This window comes from Pomacea canaliculata, linkage group LG1 (genome assembly GCF_003073045.1).
Source record: "Pomacea canaliculata isolate SZHN2017 linkage group LG1, ASM307304v1, whole genome shotgun sequence".
Taxonomy (NCBI): domain Eukaryota; kingdom Metazoa; phylum Mollusca; class Gastropoda; order Architaenioglossa; family Ampullariidae; genus Pomacea; species Pomacea canaliculata.
This window is the reverse complement of record NC_037590.1, coordinates 285957-312896: the sequence shown is the minus strand read 5'-3', so window position 1 is coordinate 312896 and position 26940 is coordinate 285957. Positions and strand designations below refer to the sequence as shown.

Here is a 26940-nt window from a genome sequence, read left to right as displayed (position 1 = left end):
TTTCTGACCTGCTTCAATTTTCTGTTACAGTGATCAAGGGGCGCAGACTCTAGTACCACCGGCCAGGGCAGGTTATTCTGCTGAGAGCACAACTATGTTGTGATCTGCCCTTGATCCCATGCCTTGCCATGTGCCAGAATGCCATCAGTTGCTTCTCTCCTCTTCATCATATTATCCTTAAGCCCTTACCTGCCTCTTCTCTTCTCAGTGCTTACCAATCTGTGGGTATGGAACTATTTTTGCCTCGCTGAGTGTGAAATGCCAGTGTGCCAAGAACTTTTTTAGTGTCAGCATACATGGCCTGCAGGCTTGCTCTTCGCTGTCAAGATTACGGTCTGCTCCATGGACCCACAGTGTAAAGCTCCTATGATCTGTCTGTACTCTGGAGGAGACACTGTTTTTGAAATAACATTTTCCTTCAATTTTCTAGAAAATGTAGAAGGTGCTATTTTCTTGTTTACCTATTTGGAGAAAGAAGCTTTAATCTGTGCAAAAATATTTTGACATTTATTCTGATAGTTTATGTCCTTTGAAAATCTCTATATCCCTTTTCCTCAGCCGGACTCCTCTGTTTTCTGTAAGAATAGTTGAAATGTCTCGTGTATTTCTAGCATGTGCTTGACTGACAAAACTTTTCAGACTTCTTAAAATTTTATATGTGACCAATTTTGTGAGCAAAATAAAGAGTCTATTTCTGTATATATATCTTCATTTATTTTCTTGTCATAGAAACAAAACTTGAATAGAAGCTTGTCATAGAAACTGCTTGATTGACAATGTTTCAGTTTTTATGGTTGCATTTTCACAGCTGAAATTATTAGAAGATAGTTGATGCTTAAAGTCAGACTGAAAGGCTGGATACCATGAGACACTTAAGGTGATGTGGATTAAGTTACAACAATAATGTCTGCACCCAAAAGATGCACATGCCATCGGGCTCAATACCTATATCAGACTCCAAAACATATTTTACCACCTTTAGCTGAGATTGGTCTACCAGTCATAGAACTGCTGGGTGTATATGCTGTGATTAGTCTATCTGCAATTAAATTTCTGGCTCTACATGCAAACATGGTGTTTTGGTTGCCAGCATCTTACCTGAACACGGAGTGATCAGAGCCATCATCAACTGTACACCAATATCCAGCAGGCTGATCTACTTGCATGTTTCTGACTATCATGCACAAAGACAATGAAGTGGAGGAATTTTGCCAACATCTAAAGGTTATAAAGGCTGCACTGAGAAAGGACATCTTCATTGTATTCAATGACTGGAATGCCAAGGTCAGCCCAGACGCCTACCAGCAATGCCAAAGAATGGTGGAGAAATTTGAATTTGGCAAAACCCAGCGACTGGGGCCTCAGACTCATAGAGTTTGCTTCAAACATGAACACTTTGAAATGGAGATCAACACTGATGAGCAAATTCATGATTACCACCAACAACAGCAAAGCACAGATCTATGAAGTCTCAACACAGTCTTCCATAGTGAGTACAGGCGGTACAAGTCTCAACACAGTCTTCCATAGTGAGTACGGGTGGTACAAGTCTCAACACAGTCTTCCATAGTGAGTACGGGTGGTACAAGTCTCAACACAGTCTTCCATAGCGAGTACAGCGGTACAAGTCTCAACACAGTCTTCCATAGTGAGTACAGCGGTACAAGTCTCAACACAGTCTACCATAGGGAGTACAGGTGGTACAAGTCTCAACACAGTCTTCCATAGCGAGTACGGGTGGTACAAGTCTCAACACAGTCTTCCATAGGGAGTACAGGTGGTACAAGTCTCAACATAATCTCCTATAGCGGAGTATACAGGTGGTACAAGTCTCAATAGTCTTCCATAGCGAGTACAGCTGGTACAAGTTTCAACACAGTCTTCCATAGGGAGTACAGGTGGTACGAGTCTCAACATAATCTGCTATAGGGAGTACAGGTGGTACAAGTCTCAACACAGTCTTCCATAGGGAGCACAGGTGGTACGAGTCTCGACATAGCCATCATTCTGCTGAACGGATGCGAGTTGTGGACTCTTTGCTTTCTGATAAAAAAAAAAAATCCAGATATTCAAGACTAAGTGCCTGATAAAACTTATCAGAATGGAAGACAAACCCAAAGACAGACTGGAATGTCGTCACTGCCACAGACATCTATAATCAGGTCAGTCACCACCACAGACATCTATAATCTGAAGTCAGTGACCACCATATACGTATAATCAGGTCAGTCACCACCACAGACATCTATAATCTTGTCCATATCTGTGGTGGTCACAGAGATGGACAGCACATGCGCCATGGAGACATCAGATAGCAGAGCGTGTCTCCACTGTCTGTCTATTTTATATGACCCCCCCCTGTAGTATCAGTCAAGGGATGATGATGATCGCCACAACTAGACTATAGGGTTATGTGATAGGCAGCTGTATAGAAATTACCAACATTCAACTCAATCTTGACTGAATAGTTGGTACATTATTGTACGCATACTTCACGAGACATGAAGTACAAACACAAAATGAAAAGCTCGTTTATCTTGCTTGCAAGCACACATAAACGTACCAAACTGCTAGCAAACACATCACAGTGCAGCTGTTGTTCAGTCAGATGCTGAGAAGCAATTTTGTATGATTTGCAAGCATCGCTGAGTTTACTCAGAAACAGAAAGAAAAACTGAGGAAAGAAGAAAGGTGGGCTGCAGGATGACTGCTAACTTTATTGAGGGCTCTTCAGCGAAAGTTATCGAACACATTGTGTACAAGTGTACCCTAAAATGGGATTTTACAATTAAAGAGCAGGCACAACAAATATTTCATCATCAGTGTTGTAGTCCTAGAAGTCTCACATGGGAAAAGTTAAATGCATCCACGTTATAGGCACTGTATCTACGTGTTATAGGTACTGTATCCACATGTTATAGGTACTGTATCAGTCTGTCATGACCATCTACAAGCCTTTCCCCACCCATTTCCACCTTCAAACACTGTACATGTACACATAGTTTGAACATTGTGATGGCAGTTCACGTCACGTAAGCAATTGCTTGCATGCCTGGCGCCCAGTTTTCACAGTAAACTGGCTGGTCTCTAGCTGTGTAAACAGACCACTGGTCTCTAGCTGTGTAAACAGGCCACTGGTCTCTAGCTGTGTAAACACGCCACTGGTCTCTAGCTGTGTAAACAGACCACTGGTCTCTAGCTGTGTAAACACCCCACTGGTCTCTAGCTGTGTAAACACGCCACTGTGTAAACACGCCACTGTGTAAACACGCCACTGGTCTCTAGCTGTGTAAACACGCCACTGGTCTCTAGCTGTGTAAACAGGTCACTGGTCTCTAGCTGTGTAAACACGCCACTGGTCTCTAGCTGTGTAAAAAGGCCACTGGTCTCTAGCTGTGTAAACACACCACTGGTCTCTAGCTGTGTAAACAGGTCACTCCTACTGACACATTGAGAGAACCTACTGACAGTATACACAGCCTACTGACTCATGAAGAGAACCTATTAACAGTGTACACAGACAGCCTACTGACACATAGAGAAAACATACTGACAGTGTATACAGAGAGCCTACTGACAGTGTATACAGCCTACTGACACATGAAGACAGCCTACTGACACACAGCGAGAGCCTACTGTCAGTGTGCACAGATCCTGCTGACACACGGAGAGAACCTACCAATGGTGGGGCTAAAGAGTGGAATTTCACCTGTTCGCCTCTAACAGCGAGGTCAACACAAGAATATTGAAGAGACCGTGGGTACATAGTTCCTGTCACGTGTGCTAAGCTCCTGAAGACAATGGTGGCACAGTGTGACGATGTTGTAATGAAGGTGAGCTAAAGCTGGGAGACAGTTAAAGAAATTAAGTTTTTAGTGAGTTCACCTTCTGCATTCTCTATTGAATGTGCCATATCAGAATTTAGAAACTTTTATGGCACTATTCTAGTGAAGTGATGACAGTCAGGTGCCGACTGTAGCACGATTTATACTATGGAGCTATTGTACTGCTTAGTGGCTTATACTATGGAACCATCGTACTGCTTGTGGTGACTTGTACTATGGAACCACTGAGGCTGCATTATCATGAACTAAAGAACCATACATATAACACCACTCCCCCTCTAATACCAACACGATGCTACCCTTACTCTAAACACTAACGCACCCATGAAATTTCTTATAATGACAAGTTGCTGAAGACAGGAATGGTGAAAGCAAGGTCAAGTTTATATAGCAATAAAAATGACCATCAAGACTTTGCACAGACTATCCCAGCCACCATCATCTGTCAAGACTAGACCAGGTGATCGTTTCCCATTTCAAGACAAGGCACAACAGACTACAGTAAACACCACAACCTATACTGGAAGCTACATCGGGTGTCATCCCCAATATGTTCCTGTGGGGAGCAAACCAGGGAGCATATATGACAGGAGACAGAGCTTCTCTAGGAACTGAAGGTTGGAAGCTGTCGCCACTGCCTCTAAACAAGCTGCACACAACTGTGGACATTCTGCTGATGACTGCCAGCTTCAGTTTGAGAGATGGCCTCCCTGCAAGTTTAACCAAGACAAATGATAGCAACAATATAACGACAGGCTCGCACGTGTGCAGACACACTAACAAATTCTATTATATGAACAGGGTGTAGCCAATCAGAAATGTTTATTGAGGCAAAACATTTTTCTAATTTACAAAATACATCACATAAAGAACTTCGTGTAACAAAAGACACACAAACAAGAGTTTTTATTCATCTAACACTGCACATAAAGAAGAGCTTTATTCATTGCTCTGTCTCAATGCAAAGGCAGCTTTAACACACACAAGGTACAGGTAATGTTTACACAAGTAAAAAAATCTAGTCTTACATTTCTTTCAGCTCTGTCAGTATGAGAATGGCATTTTGCAATTAGTGTATTTATTTGGGGAGAAGCTTAAGAAATTCTGTTGCATCTCAAACACTAAGAGAACCGTTCATGATACTGAGAACATCTCATTGGTAGTGAAGGTGGAGCTATTGACTATAGAGGAGAGAAATGAACGCCTGTAAATATGAGATGTCTGCATACATTTAAACACAGCATACTAGCATAAAAACATCACTGTTTTATATGAAGCCCCAAGACAACCACACATGATGATGAGAGCATCTCACTGGTAGTGAAGGTGGAGCTAGGAACTATAGAGGAAAGAGATGCAACCAGTTGTAATTGCCCTTGCAGATGAATAATGTAAAATCTCATTCAGACAGGCCAAAGCACTTGAGGCGGAAATGCTGGAAGTCCTTCAACCAGCTTTCAATCTGTATGGCATCAGCATCCAAGCCATCAGTCTGTAATGTCTGCAGTTCTTTGAGTAATCTGTTAGCAATGCACACATGCATGCATTCAGACACACAGAGAGTTGTTGCAGTAACATGGGAAGCTATAAATAAGTGGTAATTGGTAGCTATACTTAAGTGTAATGGTAACTGGAAGCTATAAATGAGTATACTGGTAATTGGTAGCTATACAGTGGTACCTCGACATACGAGTGCCCTGACATACGAGTGTTTTGAAATACGAGCCGCCGAGCGAGCGATATTTTGCTTCGAGATAAGAGCAAGATTTGAGATACGAGGAATCGCATACTACACCTCTGCACACGACCCCAACATGCGGGGCGGATGTTGGGGTCGTGTGCAGCGTCTAACAGTTTCTCCCACCTCAGACTAGACCTCAGTCTGTGTGCTTGTTTCCCTCGTTTTCGAAGCATTTTTGATAAGTTGGGTTCGCGTTTTTTGCTTTTTGTACATTTACAAAACATTATCCCATTTATTTTTGTAACCATGGGTCCGAAGGAGATGATATCTATTGAATTAAAGCGCGAAATCGTAGAAAAACATGAGCAAGGTGTGCGAGTAATTGACTTGGCGAGGATGTACGGGTGTAACACATCAATGATATGTTCTGAGCTTAAACAGGAGTTGATAAAGGGTACAATGCCAGCTAGGGGCGCTACAATAATTTCTAAGCTCCGGACTTCTCTCCATGAAAAGATGGAGAAACTATTGATTGTGTGGGTGACAGAGAAGCAACTTCAAGGAGGAACCTTAACACAAAGCATCATGTGTGAGAAGGCACGAGCGATTTACAGTGATTTGCTGAAGCAGATCCCACACACTTCCACAAACGAAGAATTTAATGTTTTTAGAATATGTATTTGTTATTTCATAAATAAATGTTTCTTCTTGTAAATACATTTTTTCTTATTCAAAAACACTTAACTAAAACAACTGAGGTGCTGTTTTGGGAGCTGGAACGGATTAATGAATTTCAATGAATTTCAATGGGGAAAATTGCTTTGAGATACGAGCAATTTGACATACGAGCAAGGTTACGGAACGAATTAAACTCGTATGTCGAGGTACCACTGTACTTGAAAAGCATTGTAATCTCTGGAGGTCCCTGTTCCAAACTAAACAGATAAACAAAAACAAAAAACTTTTTAAAATATCATTTAAAGTCTTACCCCCCAAAAATATCAGGAAAAAATTTCTGAGGTAGCTAATTGTTGGAGTTAGCAATCCCCTCCTCCTTCTTACCCTTCCAACTAACCCTAACTCAGATGTACATAAATGCCATTTAACACATCTGTTAAATTGGAATAATACAAAGGAAAGCATAATCCATTTAGATCAATCAAAACGCTACCAGGATAACTAGCAACTTATGAAAGAGATCTGAATGAAAGTTGGAAGAAAGTGTTTGTGTATGCACATGCATGTGTGTAGGATATACACAGAATTAACAACTATTTTCTGCTAGTGACATAGCCAACCCATGCAAGCTGGTTCATTAGCAATGCAGCCGCTCAAGCAAGTCTCCTAAACATTTCAAGATGCCTTGCACTTACTGAAACTTCAACTGATGAGACTCTCTTGAGGTCTGGCTAAGGCCCTTCACCTGTGCTTTCAGCTGTTGAAAAGAAAATGTAAATGCAGTCCTCTACATTGTCACTTCACAGAAAAATTCTTAAAGCAGAATACAATTTAGTAAAACCATGTTGAAGAGACAAAATGAAAATCCCAAAGAAAGACACAAATTTTCAAAAATAAAATGATGTCCAATATGGAAGTAGAATAACACTTTATTTGAAAGATGTCCTGTGAGAGTACATGCCACTGTGGAAATGCAGTCATATTACACAATAACTGAACTATTAGACTATGCGTGAACTATGTATTAGCTGAACTATGCATTAGACTGTAGATGAACTATGTATTAGACTGTAGCTGAACTATGTATTACAGTTTAAACTGTAGCTGAACTATGTATTAGACTGTAGCTGAACTATGTATTACAGTTTAGACTATAGCTGAACTATGTATTAGTCTGTAGCTGAACTATGTATTAGAGTTTAGACTGTAGCTGAATTATGTATTAGACTGTAGCTGAACTATGTATTAGAGTTTAGACTATAGCTGAACTATGTATTAGACTGTAGCTGAACTATGTATTACAGTTTAGACTGTAGCTGAACTATGTATTACAGTTTAGACTATAGCTGAACTATGTATTGGACTGTAGCTGAACTATGTATTAGAGTTTAGACTATAGCTGAACTATGTATTGGACTGTAGCTGAACTATGTATTAGAGTTTAGACTATAGCTGAACTATGTATAGACTGTTGCTGAACTATGTATTACAGTTTAGACTGTAGCTGAACTATGAGTTTAGACTGTGGCTGAACTATGCATTAGACTGTAGCTGAACTATGTATTAGAGTTTAGACTGTAGCTGAACTATGTATTAGACTGTAGCTGAACTATGTATTAGAGTTTAGACTGTAGCTGAACTATGTATTAGTCTGTAGCTGAACTATGCATTAGAGTTTAGACTGTAGCTGAATTATGTATTAGACTGTAGCTGAACTATGTATTAGAGTTTAGACTGTAGCTGAACTATGCATTAGATTGTAGCTGAACTATGTAGCTGAACTATGTATTAGAGTTTAGACTGTAGCTGAACTATGTATTAGACTGTAGCTGAACTATGTATTACAGTTTAGACTATAGCTGAACTATGTATTAGAGTTTAGACTGTAGCTGAACTATGTATTAGAGTTTAGACTGTAGCTGAACTATGCATTAGATTGTAGCTGAACTATGCATTAGACCAGTGGTTCTCAAAGTGTGGTCCGCAGGCATAAGTCAGGTGGTCCGCGGTTGACAGTTGTCATATGTCAGCAAAGTGATGTTTAAAGTGATGCATTCCTCGCATTAACATTTTAATTACAAAGAACGAGGTATAAGTAGTTTTATGTCAACTTATAACTATATTACTTTTACAAAAGGACATTAAGTTTTGAATTAAAATGAAACAAATGCGGCAATTTAAATTTGAAATTCATAGTACAGAGGGATTTTAGGCCTTGGTGGTCCGCCATATTTTTTACGTAGGCCTTGGTGGTCCGCCATAGCATTTACTTAAGTAAAGTGGTCCGCGGTCCGAAAAACTTTGAGAACCACTCCATTAGACTGTAGCTGAACTATTAGACAGTACTTGAACTACAGAAATGCTATTATTATTTAAATAATGCTATGCCATGAAAATATGGGTACATCCATTTGAAATAGTAAAATGCTCACTTTAAAGCTGAATTTTTTTTTTTTTTTTTTAGAAATGTTAACCAAAGGAGCATATTTTTAATTATAATATTTTTAAATGGAGTCACAAATATTTTTATACAAGAGGAATATTTTCCTTACAACAATGAGCAACATTTCTGTCATTTCTGGCAATTTGGTTTTTTATGAGACTGGAAATCTGCTATAAAGAGTATGGGGTAAGAATCAGATTTATCTCCTCCACACTGTGAACACTTTTGCACTTTTTTTCCCGATAAAACTCCATTCACTTCTCTTGAAAATTAAGCAGTGTTTCCACAGCTACCTCCTTACATAACCTAAGACTCTTTGACTCTTACCTTTGCTGTAGTTGATCTTTATATAAATTTGAATGCTTGCTTGTAATAGGCGCAGTGTTCAATCTAACCAATTCTCTACTTGCTCTTATAACGTGCATTAGATTTTTGTGAAATTTAAGTTGCAAAAGAGTAAGTGACCATGAAAAATTAAAAAAGGAGGGACGAATGTTTGAATGCTTACAAGAGGAAGAAACGTAGAAAAGTCAAACACATTGGCAGTAAGGTTGCTGTGCAGTGAACGTGTCCAACATGAGTGAACTGAAGGTGATCACAATCAACTTTCAACTGAATCTATGCAAGGGAGCAGTTCCTACCAGATTTGAGGTATATACAAGATACAGGTCATGCATATGCTGAGGCCAGTTTTCGACTCATTCAATGTTCAGAACTGGTAGTTCATGATGAGAAAACCTACTGTAGGTCTTGGAATAAAATAAAGGGTAAATGTGATCATTCAGCTTCATTTTCTCAGCTATTATGGCTTGTTATCGGAAGTTCTCTTATGTTCTTAAGTGATGTTTCTACAAAATGACAAAAGCATTTTTAATAATTCTTTTTCTGCTCATATCCTAGGGCCATAATCTTCTAGCCACAATGGAAATAAATTTATGATAAACACACAAGTTTTGAAAAAGCAATTATATACTCAATAGTAAACTAAGGCAGCTGTTTATAGCCGGTTTCCATAAGTCACAATACTGTTAGAGAAGAAATTTGTCTTTAAAACAGATTAAGACTCAAAGTCTATTATACCATGCCACAGAAAATAGGAAAAGAGATTTCACTCCTGCAGTATGCCTAAAAAGTAACTTTATGTGTGAAAGTGTATTTTCATATAGGGATCAGTTTTTGTAAGAGGAAACATGCCAAGCCTACATCTGACCATGTAAACTAGTCATGTTCACATCTCTCTCATGTAGCTGGCATCTAACAAAATATGCTATTTACATTCTTGTAAACGTCTGACAAGATCTGCTGTTCTGGAATTGTTAACATCTGACAAGAAATTATTTTTGAGACTCTCTCACCTTGTTAACGTGTACCTTCAACTGCTGAGTCTCTTTCTGCTGTAATATCTGCAACAGAAAGTCAAATAATCACACTCAGTGTATAATAATAAAGTGCATTGCTCCACTTTAGACCAGGTTTTGAAAAAGGTATTTTCTCAACCTATTCTACTCTTTCTCTCTCTCTCTCTCTCACACACACACACATTGGCATTCATTGGGTGGATTCTAGGAGGGAAGAAAAAGTTAGTCTTACCAGCATACGAATATCTTGGAATCTTGTTTCCAACAAAGCTAAGTTTTTGTGTTGCATGTCAGGATTTGGGAGGTAGAAGGAATAAAGCTCTTATACCAAGTATGCAAAATCTTAGAACCTACCCTAAGGTCTTGAAGTGTTTTAAAAACTATCTGATGCACAAGTACAACCAGTGCTGTAGTATGGTGCAGAACCCTGGGGCCTAGACAACGAATCAGAGTATGGAGAAGCAGTTCATCTCTTTGCCCTTAAAAAGCTCTTATGTGTACAAAGGTGCACCCCGAATAATTAAGTGTATGGTGAACTGCATGGTTACCCAATAATAGTGAATTCAGTTATTAGATGTATTAGCTCTTGGTTAAAAATGACGTGAATGAACAATGATAGACTGCCCCATAAAGTATATGACGTTGCATGATTTAGGCAGTAGGGGGAAATGAACTGGGCATCTACTATTGAAATGAAACTTTTTTCCCCTTGGATTTGGTTTTGTTTGGATAAATCAAGGTGTTGAAAATACAAATATTTTTATTAAAGAGTTGAAAGAAAAATAAATTGTGAGATGGCAGGATTGGGATAGCCATATTAACAGTAGTGACAGATTCTCCTACTCCTTTACATGGCATGCTGAACAGCATTAAAACTTATATGTCAATAAATTTAGACCTTCATTGCAGAGTATTATGGCAACATTTAGAAAGGTCATTTCAAGTACTGCTTCTCATTATTTCTGACATAAACAACACACCGCACAGAACTTACTGTGCCCCTCATGTAAAGTAACTGAAAAAGCTGAAGTACATTCTATGAAGCTTACCTGCACCTTACAGTTAGATATTTACATAGGAGATTTTATACTCTGCCAAATTCATCTTAATTTGGTGTATTGTTAATATCAACAGACAGAAGTACTTTGTTGTAAGAATGCGTAATTGCTGGCTTGAATGTATTGAAAGATCCATCTGTGCATGTTACGTCTTCCAAAAGCCATTCGTTCAACCTTGGAGCCCACGTGCCCAGGTATGTTCACTCAACTACAACATATAAATAAATTAAATTCTTATGCATGAGGAAAAGGTTGGAGGGAAAACAGGAAACAACTTTACCATCTGTTGCATTTGTCCTCTGACAAAATTAAATGCCTTGTGAATTGTTCTCTCTGCTAACGGGTACATCAGGTCACTGCTGCTGAAACAAAAGTGGTCAACATCTACTTTTCTTCTAGCTCTCTGGTGTTGGCGACAAAGCATTTGCTATAAATATCCGCAATAAATACAATCAGGGCAAACAGTTGGGAGTAAATAGCAAGTTGGACTGACATAAACGACAGTGAGGTTCTGAAGTGTTTTTGCTAAACATTCTGGATTGTAAATCAGGCATACTTACTAAAATCAGGCAGATCTCTGGCAGTACAATGATTTGTTGAGTGACATCATTGAAACTATTTGGCACCTACATTCACATTCTGTCTCTTAGGTGAGGTCATCAAAATGCTGGCATTGGGAAAATACTGGATCTAGAAACCAAGCCAAACAATTTCGAACCCAACTACTACAATAACAAAGAGGTGAGGGAAGTAGAGAAGACTTTGACAGAGCATGACTTTTTGTCAATGTGTTCCTGGTGTGTCTTGAACCAGTATCAGTTTGTTTTCTTTTCTCAAAGAGAAATAAGACACCTTCCAAGAACAACTTTGTTTTAGATATGATGAAGTAAATAATTAATTTTAAACCCACTATTTTAAGTGGAAACAATTTAGAACAGTAGTATATATGATTTAAGGCCAACTTATCATTTCACAGTGTTATCAAAGACCTTAGATTTGAAGACAAGTTTCTGCTGGCAATTCCATAAAGCGTGTGCAAGGAAAGACACCATGCAGTGCTGGTAGCAATGCTACTTAAACCAAAAAGTGTGCACACTATCAGGACTGGTACCTGTGTGTGACCCAGAGTACTTTGTTGACTTCTCAGAGGATTGTGGAAGGCAATGCATGGAGGTGTGCACACTATCTGGATTGATAGGCTGCCATCAAAAAAGAGCTGACCCTGAGATAAGTAGGGTACCTGACACTTCCCTGCCAAACAACCATGGTCACAGGACTACCTTTTAAACACGTAAACTGAGCTCAGCTCAGTCCCATTATTCCCTCATGAACAGAGAAAAAAAACTGGTGGTGATTCTTGCACAGCAATTAACTCCAAAAATGCTTATAAAGAACACTGCAGAGGTAGATCATCTTCCAAATATCCTATGAGGAGGAAAAGTAATATTGGTTTTACTGATTCTTAATGAAATAATTTTTTTCCATGCCCTTGTCTGTGCACTTGGAGGCCTGATCTCAGGAACTGGGTGGTTTCCAGCATTGCCACAAGCCTATACTGCTTATGCTATAATGGGATTAGTTCAGGCCATATCTCGCTGTGCAGAAGCTTTTGGAGTCCTGAAGGATGTGTTCTGAAATCTCTTTTGAATCTCTGCAGAGGCAAACGAGGAATAGATGATGGAGTTATATGTTCATGTGGTGGTTAGTGTTTAGACCTGCTCCACCTCCCCTGTCACTACAGCTGATCCATCAATGTATGCACTCATATCCAAGCTTCTTGGTATCTGTCATCCAGCACGGCCAATGTAAGTGCTTCCTTCCTTACATCATTACTCCTTTTTTCATTAGGAGGGCAACTGTTACATATATAGAAGTAGCTTCTGTTCTTACTTTCCATGGGGAGATCAGAAAGGTTAGGCTGGGTCTTGAAGTGTAATTTTTTGTCAATGAAAAGTATAGAAATACAGCGATTCTTCCAGATAGGATGTGTACTTGCAGCCTTGAACTACTAATAATTTGTCTATGCCCATTTTGCTACCCAGAGAATTCCCCCAGCTTGCACAAGTATACTCTGAGAGAAAATGTCACCATGTTATAGCATATTGCAGATGTAACTCACAATCCCAACTCAATTTGTCCTCATGCCCCTAGGAGCCCCTTAGGAGACTTTAATCATTTTACTGATAATTACACCAACATCCACTAACACAAATTTTACTGATATTTATACCAGTATCCACTCGCACTCATGGAGTTTTCCCCCAAAGGACAACTACATGTGTATACTTACATGACCTGTGCCTCTGTTTCTGCCAACATGTTTGTTATGCTATCCCCTTGGATTTTATGCACTGAAAATTATTGGTCCATCAGTTAAAATGAAGGCAATAATACATCTTTATTATCTACTTCTGTCCACAACCAAAAACAAAAGAGGTGGGGTGGGAAGAAACTGAAGAAAACTTAAATAGAAAAGTCAATAGTAACCTATGATGGAAACAAAGTAGGCCAAAGAACAGTTATAGTCATTTTATCAACACACACACAGACGTGCGTTAGGGGAGGTCTGAAAGTTTGCAGAATTTTTATTTCATTTTTTTCTCGGAATCTGAGTGACTTTTCTCTGTTCGACTGATATGTTGAAAGCTGAAGTACATTAATAAAATGATTCTTGCACCCCTACAGGAGAACAGAGAGATGAAGTAGTCAGGCTGTTGGTGTGAATTGGTGTGAAATGTGTCTTTTTCTTTGGAATAGACCAAAAAACTATAATGCTTTGCCACTTCTGACATACTTTGAAAATACAGATAAAAAAGATAAAAGACTCTCAATAAACGATTGTTTAAAAACAGTCTAAGATTGCTTTACTGACTGAAAAACTATTTAGCTTACACAGACGGTCCATTCTTTGCTGGCCACATTTAACAATATGTTCAGTATCTATAGTCCATTTGCGATGGCAAACAAAATCAGCGTCTGGGTACCTGAATAAATAATAGTTTCAACAGTATGACATTCCATGGAAAACCATGGACATCGGCCAATTTGTACACAAGTACAGATGTAGGCCTGTACACATACACATGCACACACACACACTCTTACACACTTTAAGTGTGTACACTGTAAGTGCTACACACACCCACACTATAAATGCTACCTTTTGCCAGTTGCTGTCTCTGAACCCACTGTTGGGCCTTATTTGACCTGGTTAATTTGTCACTTGCATTCAGCTCAGGGTCAGTGTGTTCTCCAAACTGCAGACAGCACAGAAATGGCCACATTATTGCCAATTGTTTTGTTTTTGTTTTTTATTGTGTCATTTGCTCATATTTGTTTTTTTTACCGTGTAACTAGAACTTATTTTGTAACTAGAACTTTTTGTATATAGTACCAAGCACATTTCCTATGTTTAAAATACCCATTGGGATTAATAAAGTTGGTCGCTGTCATTGTCAATGTTGAGCTAGGAGCTTTTCCCCTACAGTTTGCTGGATATAGCCCTTATCTCACCCTCACACCTCCCACAACTTTTCTATTACTTCCCCTTACTGACCACTAGCTGTTATAACATGGTATCCTGGCCAAAGCCAGACTCTCTGCGCATTGCAAACACATCAAGACACCACAAACAAAATTCCTGTGGCTCTCTCTATGGTTAATGCAAATGCCAGATCATTCTTCAACCGGATGGCATTCATAGACCAAAATGTCAGTGAGACTGATCTACAGATCAGAATGGTCATTGGACTAGAGCAGAATAGATCAAGAAACGTATATTAAATGGTCAGGAGAATTTCCACATGATCACAAAGCAGAAATTGCAGTAAAATGTTAAAGAACCCAACTGTTTGGCACTGATGGAAAGTCTGTTGTAGGAACAACATGTAAAAATGAAGAAACTGTGATGGCATTAGCCAGAGAAGACTAATGGCGATGAGAGTTGGTATCAGAAGAGGGAAAACAAAAAGTCACAGGTGAAGAAAAAAGTCCAACACAATGCTGATGATGTCATAAAAAATTACAGGTCAGTACAATAAGAAAAAAGCACCTTAAATCCACACAGAAAACAAAAATGTGGAGAGCAGTCCCCCTTCAAGCCTGTTAGGAGAAGGGGCACCACTCTTGCCACCTTACAAAGACATCAACAACTGATGCTGTCCTGTTGACTACTGTAGACCAAACTACATATATTACACTACATTTACAAAGACATCAACAACTGATCCATGATAAATGGCTGCTTGATCATAAAGAAATAGATGTGTGGAAAGAGGAATAAACTCCTTGCCATGGATGTGACAATAGTAGATACATGACCATCTTGTCATCATAAAATGTTTCTATGGACATGACAATGTAGATACATTGTTTCATAAAATGTTTCTAGCTATGGATGTGACAATAATATAGACACCTTACCGTCTCATCATCATAAACTGAAGACCATGTTGTGTCCGACTGCAGCATATATCTGTTTGTGCTGCGGGGCACTTTCTGTAGGTTTGAACATGATGCACTGTTCTCATGCTGCATAGACTTGCTGTGATCATTATGAACATTTTTTTGTCTGGTTGAAGACAGAACATCATCATCACTCATGATGCTATGTTTTCGTTTTCTCCTCCCAAGGGAGGATGACTGAGACTTAGAAGCTGAAGAAATAGATGTCAAAGTCTTTTCCTGCCTTGTTGCCTTCTGGCTTCTCCTATTGCTGATGTTTAGCCTGGCTTGTTTTTCCTTCTGATGACTAGCAGCAGACACTTGCCTTTTCTTCCTGTCAGCCAGGATGGTCATACTACTTTTTGCCATCGCTGATCTCATGTGTGATGCCTGATGACTTGTCCTCCCGCTGATTTTAAGAAAGCCACCTTCTGGTTTCTCTGCATCATCAGCAGATCTCCCTTCAAGGAATATGTCTGTCTTTTCAGTCACAGATGCCAGTTGTTTCTTCCCTTTGGAAACAAATTTATTATCTTTGCATGGTGTGCTGTGTGCTTTGGGGATGGCCACTCTCTTGTGTCTTTTACCTTGTCCTCTTCTCCCAGCATGGCCAACATCCCCTGCCAAAGATCCAGGAGCAATACGAACTCTGACCCTGCCAGTCCCAGAAGGCGACTCATCTCTCCACACACAATCTGACTTGTCTGTGGCCATAGAGATGTGACTATTAGAGTCTTCCTTATCATCTGTCTCAGTGTTATCATCTTCACCAGTTGACTTTCCTGTCAAAGACAGTCTTCTGGATGATCTACTAATTGAATCGAAAGGCTGTGCTGCTGATCTTGTTTTTTTGGAAGTGTTTAGTCTCTCTGTGTGATCTGGGCTCTGGCTGGTTACGCTGGCAGCCACAGCTGGTGCAGATGTGTCGAGCTTAGTGATGCTGGCAACTTTTTTACCAAATGCTACAGTAGATGTGGAAGAAGTATACTTGGCAGTTGATCCTTCAGCAGGTGGGGGTCTTCTCATAGAAGTCCTCTTGTCAACAGACTTCTCAGTGTCTGAATTACTGATAGGGCTATACATCTCCTCAGCAGATGGATCAGCAGTTGTGGAAGTTTGACATCTTGAACTAGCAGCCTTGTCATCAAATGCACTCTTCCCAGTAGTCACCTTCTGCACTGAAGACTTGCCTGATTGCCTGAGAGAACGGTGGTGTTTAGCTGCATGCTCGCTGTCCATAAGATGGACCTCCTCATCAATGTTACTGTCTGGCTGAGACCCTAAAACACATCACTGGTTATTAAAAATCAGTTAGTTGTGAGTTAGTGTGATGCTACTGTGCATGCACATGTAAGGAAGTGCTACTAACAATCTCTACATTCCACATCTTAAGTAAACCTGTTGAAGCACACTACTAGCAGCTGATCTATATATCTCTAGTCTGTACCCTACTATCGGTTACTGTCAACCTCAAATATTTAAAAGTTAAAAAGAGTATCAAATTTATCTATAAACGTGTGTGAAACTGGTTCTGCTTTTGTAAATTCTCCTTAGAAAATCAGAATGCTCCAGCGTGCACAAATCATTTGAAAAACTGTGATTCCTTTCCACACCAGTTTTTTTTTTTTTGTCTGCTCGCTGGGTTGCCTGCAGAATGCTTATTTGAATAACCAATGCAGCCTCATTCTCATTGTCAAATAGGAGACTTAACCATCTAGTATAAAGAGCCATCAAATATAAACTATGACCACTCAGCATCTAACATCAAGACATAAACTAAGACTGCTTAGTGTCTAACATCAAGACACATAAACTACAAAGTATGACCACTGCGTCTAAGTCAAGTCTTCTTGTTCCTAATCAACCCCAGTGGAGCATAGGGCCGCAACTACACCACGCCATCGACCCGGTTCTGGGCGTCCCTTTCTTGTTGGGACCATGTCATGCCAACTGCCTCTGCCTCATTGTGGACTGATCTCCTCCATGTCTGCCTGGGTCTCCCAACCCTGCGCCTTTCTGTGGACTGATCTCCTCCACGTATGTCTGGGTCTCCCAACCCTGCGCCTCCCCTGTGGGTTCCAGTCCAGAGCTTGTTAAATTGTAGGCCAGCTTTCGCAAGGTGTGACCGATCCAGCCCCACTTCCACATCTTGATGTCTTGGCTGGCAGGTTTTTGGTTGGTCCTCTCCCACAGGTCTGTACTGGAGATTTTCTAGGGCCATCTGATGTTGAGGATGTGGAGCAGACATCTGTTGACCAATGTCTGAATCTTGTTGGTGATGGTGTTTGTCACACGCCATATCTCAGATCCATATACAGGTAGTCCTCGACTTACGACGTTGATCCATTCTTATGCAGGGTCGTAAACCGCATTTCGACGTAAGTCGGATCATACGTTCATTCAGTATTGTACGATAATAACAGTACAGTACTGCAAACACTTAGCTTATTCAAACACCTATCCTAACACAGCAACCTACATAATTATCAATAAATATAAGTCACTCTATGACTTCCGTCGCACGTGGAATGAGGCGCACGTACAGTTCGACTTACGATGCTAAACCTCGTAAGTCAGAATGAGCGTCGTAACCACGAAACGACGTAACTGGAGACTGTCGTAACCCGAGGACTACCTGTACTGACTTTACATTTGTATGAGAAGATACGGATCTTGGTGTGTAGAGATAAAGCCTGGCCTGACCAATGTCAAGTCTACCCAATGATTATTCCGTATGTAATGTAAAGAGAAATTACCATTTTTATAATAAAATTCCGTTTTTTGTACTTACCAGATGACATAACTATGGAGTTATCTTGACTAGCTACCTCAATTCCATTTGTTCACACCCAATTGGTCAGGCCTGACCAATGAACAGGGAGATAAAATCAGCCAACTCCCACTCCCCCCTTCCTGCCCTTGCCAGCCAGTGAACTCTTCTTCTCCAGTCTTTTGTCTGGCTGAAAGAAGCCCACAACAGGTAAGTACTCAAAGGAAGGAATTTTACCGTCAAAAATGGTATTTCTTCTTTGTACTATCATGATTATATGGAGAATAGCAAAAAAGTGGGGAGGGGGTATAATAATAATTTTACCATGTTAAGAATTCTAACCTACCTCAATTCCAGCCGGTGGCATAGCACAAGGTCCCACCAAACTGAGTTATTGAGGAACGGAGGCAGGGCAGGCTGGCCAAGCTATGCTGCGCCTCAGACAGTGCCTACTGTGTCCAGAAAAACAGAATAGTGTTCCAGGTCTCTCAAGCAGAACCTAGAAAACGTGGAATATGAATGCCAGCCTACTGCCTTAATAATGTCTTACAGGGCTACATTATGTGAGAATGCACGGCTAGTTGCCACAGCTGGAACCTCATGTGCCCTTCCCTGAACCAAGGAATCTGCTCTGGGAACAATGTAAGCTGGACGAATGACAGATTTAAGCAGTTGCAAAGTAAGTGCCGTAATATCTACCCTACCTTCCATCGAGGAAGAAAAATGATATATGCCCTTCCCGTAGATAGCCATTCTTTTAAGAAAAATGCGCAAGGCATGCACTGGGTCCTCTAGCCTGAGTGATAGGGACCTGCCCATGGCAGAAGAAGCAAGATGACCTCCTGAGGACCCAACAAGGGCAACCTACTCTTAGCCAAAAATACCAGGTACGTGAGCAGTGTTACTGAACCATCCACCCTAACTGTGTGCATGAAGGGTCTGTAAACAAGGCAAGAATCTCCAACACTCAAGCCAATGCTATCAAAACACAGGTCCTCCAAGTCCTTGTAATATAGCTCTGAACAAGGGCTGAAACATTTAGGAATTCAGAGGGTGGGTGCCAATTCTTTCAAATTGAAGAGCGAAAGGAGAACCTGCTACAGGAACTGGTGAAACCTCAGAGGGCTCCAACCCTTGCAAGGTGAGCCAACTGACAAAAATTCGCCACTTAACTTCTTAAAAGGCTACCTTCTAGAGCAGTGAATCGTACTGCTATTTCACCAGCAGCCCCCAACACTCCCACAACAGGCATGGGTCAGGACCCCTGCTGGATGAACCCACGACCTACAGGTGGAATTGACTCGCAGTCTTGCTCTGTGTAACTCTACATTTCCCCTTTGGCAAGATCCACCCTGATTTTCAATGGTAAAATTCCTTTCCTCGAGTACTTCCCAGATGATATGACCTTCTAGTTCCCTTCAACCTCGCCACTGTGGGATTCTTTCAGCTAGATGAAAAACTGGAGGAGAGCTCGCTGGTTGGCAAAGGAGGGATGAAGGGGTGAGTTGGTTGATTTTGTGCTCTCTGTTCACTGGTCAGGCCTGACCAAGCAAGAGTGGACAGCTGTAATTGAGGTAGATAGTCAGGATAACTCCATATAGTCATGTCATCTGGTAAGTGCAAAGAAGAAACTATACACACTTAATAATGACCAGTCATGACAATCAATACATATCCAGAGAAAACACTTACCAGCATGAAGCATGTCTGAGGTGAAGTGAAACTTCGTCAACTAAAACAGGCAAATAATCAGAATGAACTTGGATCTGAATAAGTTAACTGATCAATGTGATGTCATTGGCAAAATCTCATGCAGCATGCAATCATACACAACCATGGCATCTTAGTGTGCCTGTATGTCCATGTAAATGAGTTCAGTTCTTGTTAGGTTTTATAGAAAACAACAAGAATGAAACTTTATAAAGAGTAAACAGTGAGTTTGTAGCTTATTTTCAGCTTGAATAAAGGTTCACTGTAACCTGCAAATGTACACATCACTCAAATGCATGGATGGGTTATTACAAAAATCCCTGCTAGCTACAAACATTACCTGGTGGGTTTTGAGGGGGTACTGCAGGCGGCTAAGAAAGCCTAATGATGCCTGGTGAGAGCGCTGGCTGCGTCGAGGTGTAGACACACCATCTGCCTCTGCTCTGGTTTGTGGTGTGGACACACTACCTGCGTCTGTTCTGCGTCGTGGTGTGGACGCATTACTTGCATCTCCATTGCTGTCTGCTTTGTTACTTTCTTTGTCATATTCAACTGTTTTTAAAATAAGAATGGAACAAATAAAACCAAGAAAGAAAGGTTTTGCTTTTGAACATGAGCATCTGCCAATAAACTATTATAACTTTCTTGAACACCATAGACAAGTGTGTCTACTAAGGTTATGATTAGCAATGTGTTCAATTTCTAGCATGTTCATGTACAAGGTTAGCATCTGTTTAATCTCTGTCATACTCATGTACAAGTATGTCTGCCAAAAGTGTCATAATCAACAACTTCCTTTGATAACACGCTGCAGCCTACACAGACTGCTTACACTATCGCGTATGAGCAACATTCACCAAATCTAAATTGTTATAATGACAACCATAAACAACTTTTTCTTCACATCTCATTTAAACACACCGAGAAAACTTAAGCCCATCAAGATTGCATTTTACCGATTTCTCATCTGCTTTTAATACCATCTAACCTTATCCCCTAGCCAGAAGACTGACAAACTCTCCCTCAGCAATCAGCTCATGGTGTCATTGTTCATTCACTTTTTTAACTAGCAGCAGAATTTGTTCGATGGCACTTTTTTTTAGATTGTCAAAATGCACTTGGGTGTGCCTCAAGATGGTGTCTGCTTATTTTTTCTTACATACAAAGAGCTTTTACAGTAAACATGGAGGACAATATTGCCACTGCACTGCTCTCTTTCTTCTTTGCAGATCAGTAGACACCTGTGTGCTACAGCTTTGGGTGAATTTATAGACTGGTGTCAGACCAATGAGGTTGACTTCCACAGAAATTTTCCAGCAAGTGCCAAGAAAGTCATTCGGCATAAGGTTGCATAGATTTTTGACACATTTAAGTTTTGGGCACCACCTGTCACCTTGAACAGGAAACTTTGCTAAAGTCATGTTTAACACCAAGGCAAATTAGAATGTCAGTCATCATCAGACAAATAAATATAAAAAAAATGTGAGCTTTCATTGTCTTTCATGTAATAATATTTTTAAGATAGTACTTACTTTCACATAATTTCCTTTACATTGATCCTAATTTGTTAAGGCATGTGTAGTATACACTTGCCAGTGGTCAAAATAGATATTCTGAGGAAGTCAATCAGATGCCTTTGCTGATACCTATAAATATCAGGATGTTTGTTGAAAAGATTAGTGTTGTGTTATCAATTACTATCACTTAACTTTAGTTACTGGTGCACCAGATCCTGTCTAGCCTAGCTGTTGTCACTATTGCAATCCTGATGCAGATGTCTGCTGTAGAGCTGCAGTCTTTGAAAAGGGTGGTTCCCAAGTACTTAAAGTTGTTTACTTTGTAACACCCTGGTAGCTGTTACCAGACTAAATCGCTAGGTAGAACGTTGTGGGGTGAAGGTTCTTGGCACACCAGCGGGACAGAACGAGTTATTTTGTAGACTATTGCCTTGGCAGATATATATATATACTGATAAGAGTATAAAACTCTCTAAATGGGTAACATTGGCTGCAGTAAGGCAGGGAGGCAAGCAACAACAGAATGTACCCCTCTCAAGGTTATGCAGCCGGGCACCACACACACGCAGTCACTTGTTCTGTTTCTGTTAACTGTTGCTTATCTTTTGTCCTTCTATAGGTTAGGGGCACCACACACACACACACACAGTCACTTGCTCTACTTCTGTTAACTGTACCTTATCTTTTGTACTTGTCAGTGCTGCTCTCCATTCCAAATACATTTTAACTGTCAACTGCCATAATGATAGATTTTTAAAAAAGGCAAAAGAAAAATGAGCATTTTTCTCTTTTATTAAAGTTTGAAGAAAGAAAATTGTGCTCGCAAGTGGTATGAATATTTACATACAGATTTAACGATGTAAAAAAACACACACACACACACAGAGTACCTCCACATGAAATGATGACAGGAACTGGACTTTGTTGAACAATGTCTGTGATGGACACTCCATGCTCACTTAGGTTGACAGGAGAACTTATAACAACACCTCTGCTGCCAACCTTTGAGAAGAATAAGGCAGCCATTCAGTAACTTCTTCACAAGTTTATTACAAACTGTTATACTATTAAATTTTCAAATGTGCGCTCACAAAACACGATCCGGATCATATTTCCTTAAGTTGAAATTTCATTTTATTATCCATTCAGTCACAACCCTTCAAAACTGCATTACCAGAATTGAATAATATTTTTTTATTGAGATCACATTGCACTAATACAGCATTCATATATAGGAAAACTTTCTCACACACATCAGCTAGATGTAGGAAGAGAAAGCAGATGTATTATTTTTTGCTGAACGAACTTAGTCAGTCATGGCTGCATCACTCTACAGCAAGTTTCAGCGTCCAGTCATGAGTGATGATAAAGTGCCGCAGCTGTCTCTCCTCAGTTATGTCATGTCACTGATCAGATCTCCAGCATGTCTGTTGTCTTGTCTCCCTCATTCTGCTGTCATTGATCAACTCTCCAGCATGTCTGCTGCCCTGTCACTGATAAGCTCTCAAGCAAGTCTGTTGTCTCATCTCAGCTCTGCCCTTATATACCCCTTGCAGGGCTAAACTTTATTCGATGCTCCTATAGGGCCCCTCTAATTAGAACCAAGAACTTTCACCACCAAGCACACTTTTTATGATTCCCCTGTGGGACTGCTCCATTTAGAACTAAGAACCCTAACAGTTCTCACCAAGCACAATTTTTGTGATGCTTCTATCAGCCTCCACCCTCTCACACATATGATCTCTATCCTATTAATTACATAAAAGTAGTAGACAGAGATGTAAAGCAAGCTGAGGCATCAGGTCATATTACAGTAGTGTAGGTTGTCTTCTATAAATATAATATCAGCTAACATTATGGAGGTATAGGCTGCCTACTAAAATTGTTGAAAAAAAAAAAGCTTAAGTATTTAGGGAAATCATGTTTCTCAGATATAAATACACTACTAAAAGGAAATCTATTATCTTTCTCAGATATATATTACACATAAGGAAAGTATTATCTTTTATCTTTTCCAAATCAAAGTAAAGTTGGGTGACATTTGAGCAGTGCTTCAATCTCTGCTTCAAATTCAAGCTTGTTAAGATAAGGCTCTACTTGCTGCCTATGTCACCGCCTGGATATATATCCTTGTCTCAGCCTTGTTGATGCTAAATTTAGATAGCAGCCTGAAAACAGCATCCTATAAATTTTGTATTATTTTGTACAGGCACCACTGTAAATTTGTATTATTGGCTGTTTTCTGAAATTTTTTAAAAGACTTTATTCATTGTCAGTTTCACATGTTTGGTGTACTATTGTTCAATAAATTTCAGTGTTAAAACTTCTGTACTAAAGAATACTTAACAGATTTCTCCCCTCTCTTTTCTTAAAAGACTATAAGGTCTTAATTCCTCAGAATAATTGTATAAGAGTTCTATTCTAAGCTTTTGCTAGTATTCTTTAACAGCTTTTAATACCTCCTCAGGGCTTCTGCATACGCAAAAAATTGCGTACAGTACGCATTAAAAGTTCGGAGGACCCCTTCAATTTTCGTCAATGGGGTCCCCTTCAAATTTGGGCGATTATTTTCAGGCTGAGGACAGGCCACAACCGTCTCAATCACCACCTATATACCAAGCTCCGGATCGGCCAGACAGACCAGTGCCCATGCCAGACAGGCAGTCAGACAACAACTCATCTACTACAAGAATGCCCCATGCACGAAGACTCAGGCACCGCATTTGGACTGATGAGACGCCAGTATCGAGGAAGCTACACGGCAGCCTGGTGGACCTGCGGCGCACAGCATCATTTGTGCAGGAGGCAGGCGTGTCCATTTGAGTGATCGACGAAGAAGAAGAAGAAATTTGGGCGAAGAACAGGACCCCTTAAAAATCTGAAGAAGGGGTCCCTGGGACCCCAAAGAATTTAGCCTTAACAGAAGCCCTGCCTCCTTCATGTAACAGAAAATCACAGCACATCCCAGGGAACCTTTATCTGAATTTGTTACAAGCCAAATATCTTTCTTTAGCACACTGATGTCTAATATATAAAATACTATTGTCAATCCATTTTCTGATATGTCTAATATGTTTATGTTCAAAGTGATAGGGTTGTAGTGGAGAGGTTCAGCTGCAACTTCCGTAAAGCTTACAGAAAAGCTTCAAATGTTTTAAAACATCAGCACAGAAAATGTTATTTATAGAATGTGCTAGCAGATCATAAAATTTACACCCATATTTCTTCAAGTGCTGTAGCATGGGATAAAAGTTTTGTAGATTATTTAGTCCTTCCTTTTAAAGTCATTATTCTTTTACTCAGAGGTAATTTTACTGATGATAAGCTTTAACACCATTTTCATGCCTTCCACTTTGCAAGATTGAGGTGGGGGGGGAATTGGTGTTTTACGCCGTGCCAGCAACTGAGGCTATATTACGGCAAGCAGCCAGCCCTGTAAACAGATGCCACGTGCAGAGAAAAAACAGCGTGCCCGAGACGAGAAATGAACTCTGGGCAGCCAACCTTCACTGTATTGGTGACAGGCGCTAACCGTTGCGCCACCGGATCGCTCTATTTGCAAGATTGGCAAATTATTTTTAGAGCATTCCACTCAAAAAAAAGCAGTAAAACAGATTCTTTAAATCAATCAGAAAAAGCTCTTCAGAATCTGTTAAATTCATAAACACATAGGTTAGCTTTGGTAAGGCTATTCTCTTAATTAGTGTTATTTTTCCAACAGGTCATATTTCTTCTTGGCCAAGCATTTACTAAAACTCCTAATGCTTCTATCTTTCGTGGAGAATTTAGATTTGTTATATCTTCTACAGCTGTTGAGAAAGTGATTTCTTAGACTTTGAAAGCATTTGGTTCCAAAAACATGGTAAGTACCATTAGTAAAAGGTGAAAGTAAAGGGTACCATAGCTTAGATGCTCTAACAGAAGTGAACTGTAAGTGATTCACTATGTTTAAGGCATGCCATGTAGAAGGCAGAGCCCAAGCATCTTTTAATATCCCTGATAAATCTGGTCATATTAAAGTCGAAAGACCAAAAAGAAACAAAACTCGAAACACAAAAGTAATTAACAACTAATTGAAAAGGTCATACCTGTTCAACAACTTGGGTTTTTGCAGTCCCTTGAGACTCAATGTTACGAACAAACTTAAATGGTCGTTGGGTGGTAGTTCTCCTACTGCAAATAATAATGACGATCGCAACATATCGAAAAAATACCTAATTAATGACCAAATTAACGCAACAAATAATAATTCCTGCTACTGACTGCTGAACACAGACAGTAAGTACACTGTATGCTATGCTATAGAAACTTGGGGCACTTGGGAAACGTGCAGCAATTTATTTTTCAACCATGCCTCTATGTTCAATCTATATTCAAACAAAATTGGATTTCTCTATATTTTTTTTTTCTTTAATTTTTGGATACAGACATATCAACTTCAGTCAGTAGTGCCCAACACATACTATGATACCCTTACTCAGTTTCAGGAGTAACAATAAAACAATTTTAAACATATACATTGTTGTCACCATTCACAAAATAAAAAAGTATCTACTCCAGCCCCAGCCTTCCAACCTGCCAAAAAACAGCAAAAACTATCTCTATAACATGGTTATTTTATGGGTGTGGCTGTGTCCTTTTCTCTTTCTGTGGCTGTCATTTTCTGTGTGTATGGTGTTTGTGTGTGTGTGTGTGCGGTTGTGCGTTCCTGCTTTTTTTGTGGTTGGTTCTGTTTGTGCGGGCAAGAGTGTGCCCAAACAAAGTGTGAGATCGTTCAGTGAGAATGAACCCCTGAGTAGTGCAGTGGACGGTAGACAAGTTCATTCCAAAATAACATACATCGTTCTGAATGCCTAAAATGATCTAGCTGAATTCTGATAATCTCACCTGAATCTTTTCTTATAAACTGGCGATGCAAAGTCGGAATGCTGCTTCTCCTTCATGACAGTTCTTCTTTAATGTCCACCTCGTCAAGCCGGGCGCACCTAAACCGATGTAGACGTGAATCTTGAGCAGTTATGTCTGAGAAAATATAAAGAAAACTTTGTAGTAAACCATAGTCGAATCTGTCTACACGTCTGTTAAATTTGTAAACATTTCTAAAACAGATTCTAGCTCAACTGTTTACTGTCACCACGGACTTATATGACAATTAAAGTTGGTGCGTTCCCGAAGTCTACGGATGTATCACACACTTACAGATAGGTGTAGGGATGTATCAAAGACAAAAAGGCCGTGCTATCCCGGAGTCTAGGGACGCACCACACACTCAAGTCTAGGGACGCACCACACACTCAAGTCTAGGGACGCACCACAGGCACCAGGCGCTCTTTTTTGTGTTTTTTTTTAATAGCGGCTTCCGTAAAGGGACACTACTCCAGTAGTGCAACAGTGCAGCTGACAAAGGACGACTAGTTCTGTGACCTGTAATAGCGCT

General features: G+C 40.0%; 2 protein-coding genes across 7 annotated transcripts in view; one reads left to right on the top strand and one right to left on the bottom strand.

The window, feature by feature from the left end:
* LOC112576226 (protocadherin Fat 4-like) overlaps positions 1-699 on the top strand; it is a 143983-nt gene extending 143284 nt beyond the window's left edge. The window contains exon 127 of the mRNA XM_025258526.1: positions 31-699. Coding sequence (XP_025114311.1) covers positions 31-103 — 73 coding nt within the window. The 3' untranslated portion in view covers positions 104-699. The remainder of the gene's footprint in view (positions 1-30) is intronic.
* A 3949-nt stretch (positions 700-4648) lies between these two features.
* LOC112566358 lies at positions 4649-26860 on the bottom strand. Of its 6 annotated transcripts, none has more exons than XM_025242517.1 (13): positions 26703-26860; positions 26391-26525; positions 25592-25676; positions 22394-22505; positions 20327-20538; positions 19969-20008; positions 15486-16786; positions 14224-14320; positions 13354-13414; positions 11344-11425; positions 10003-10050; positions 6900-6961; positions 4649-5365 (listed from the first exon to the last, which is right to left on the bottom strand). In XM_025242517.1, the coding sequence occupies exons 2-13, from the start codon at positions 26444-26446 to the stop codon at positions 5245-5247; spliced, it is 2277 nt and encodes a 758-aa protein (XP_025098302.1). In that variant the 5' UTR covers positions 26447-26525; positions 26703-26860; the 3' UTR covers positions 4649-5244. The 6 variants fall into 6 exon arrangements, 4 of the variants coding, with proteins under 4 accessions (XP_025098302.1, XP_025098324.1, XP_025098309.1 ...); XM_025242539.1 differs by having other exon boundaries at positions 25592-25673; XM_025242524.1 differs by having other exon boundaries at positions 26391-26488.
* Between the last annotated feature and the right edge of the window lie 80 nt (positions 26861-26940).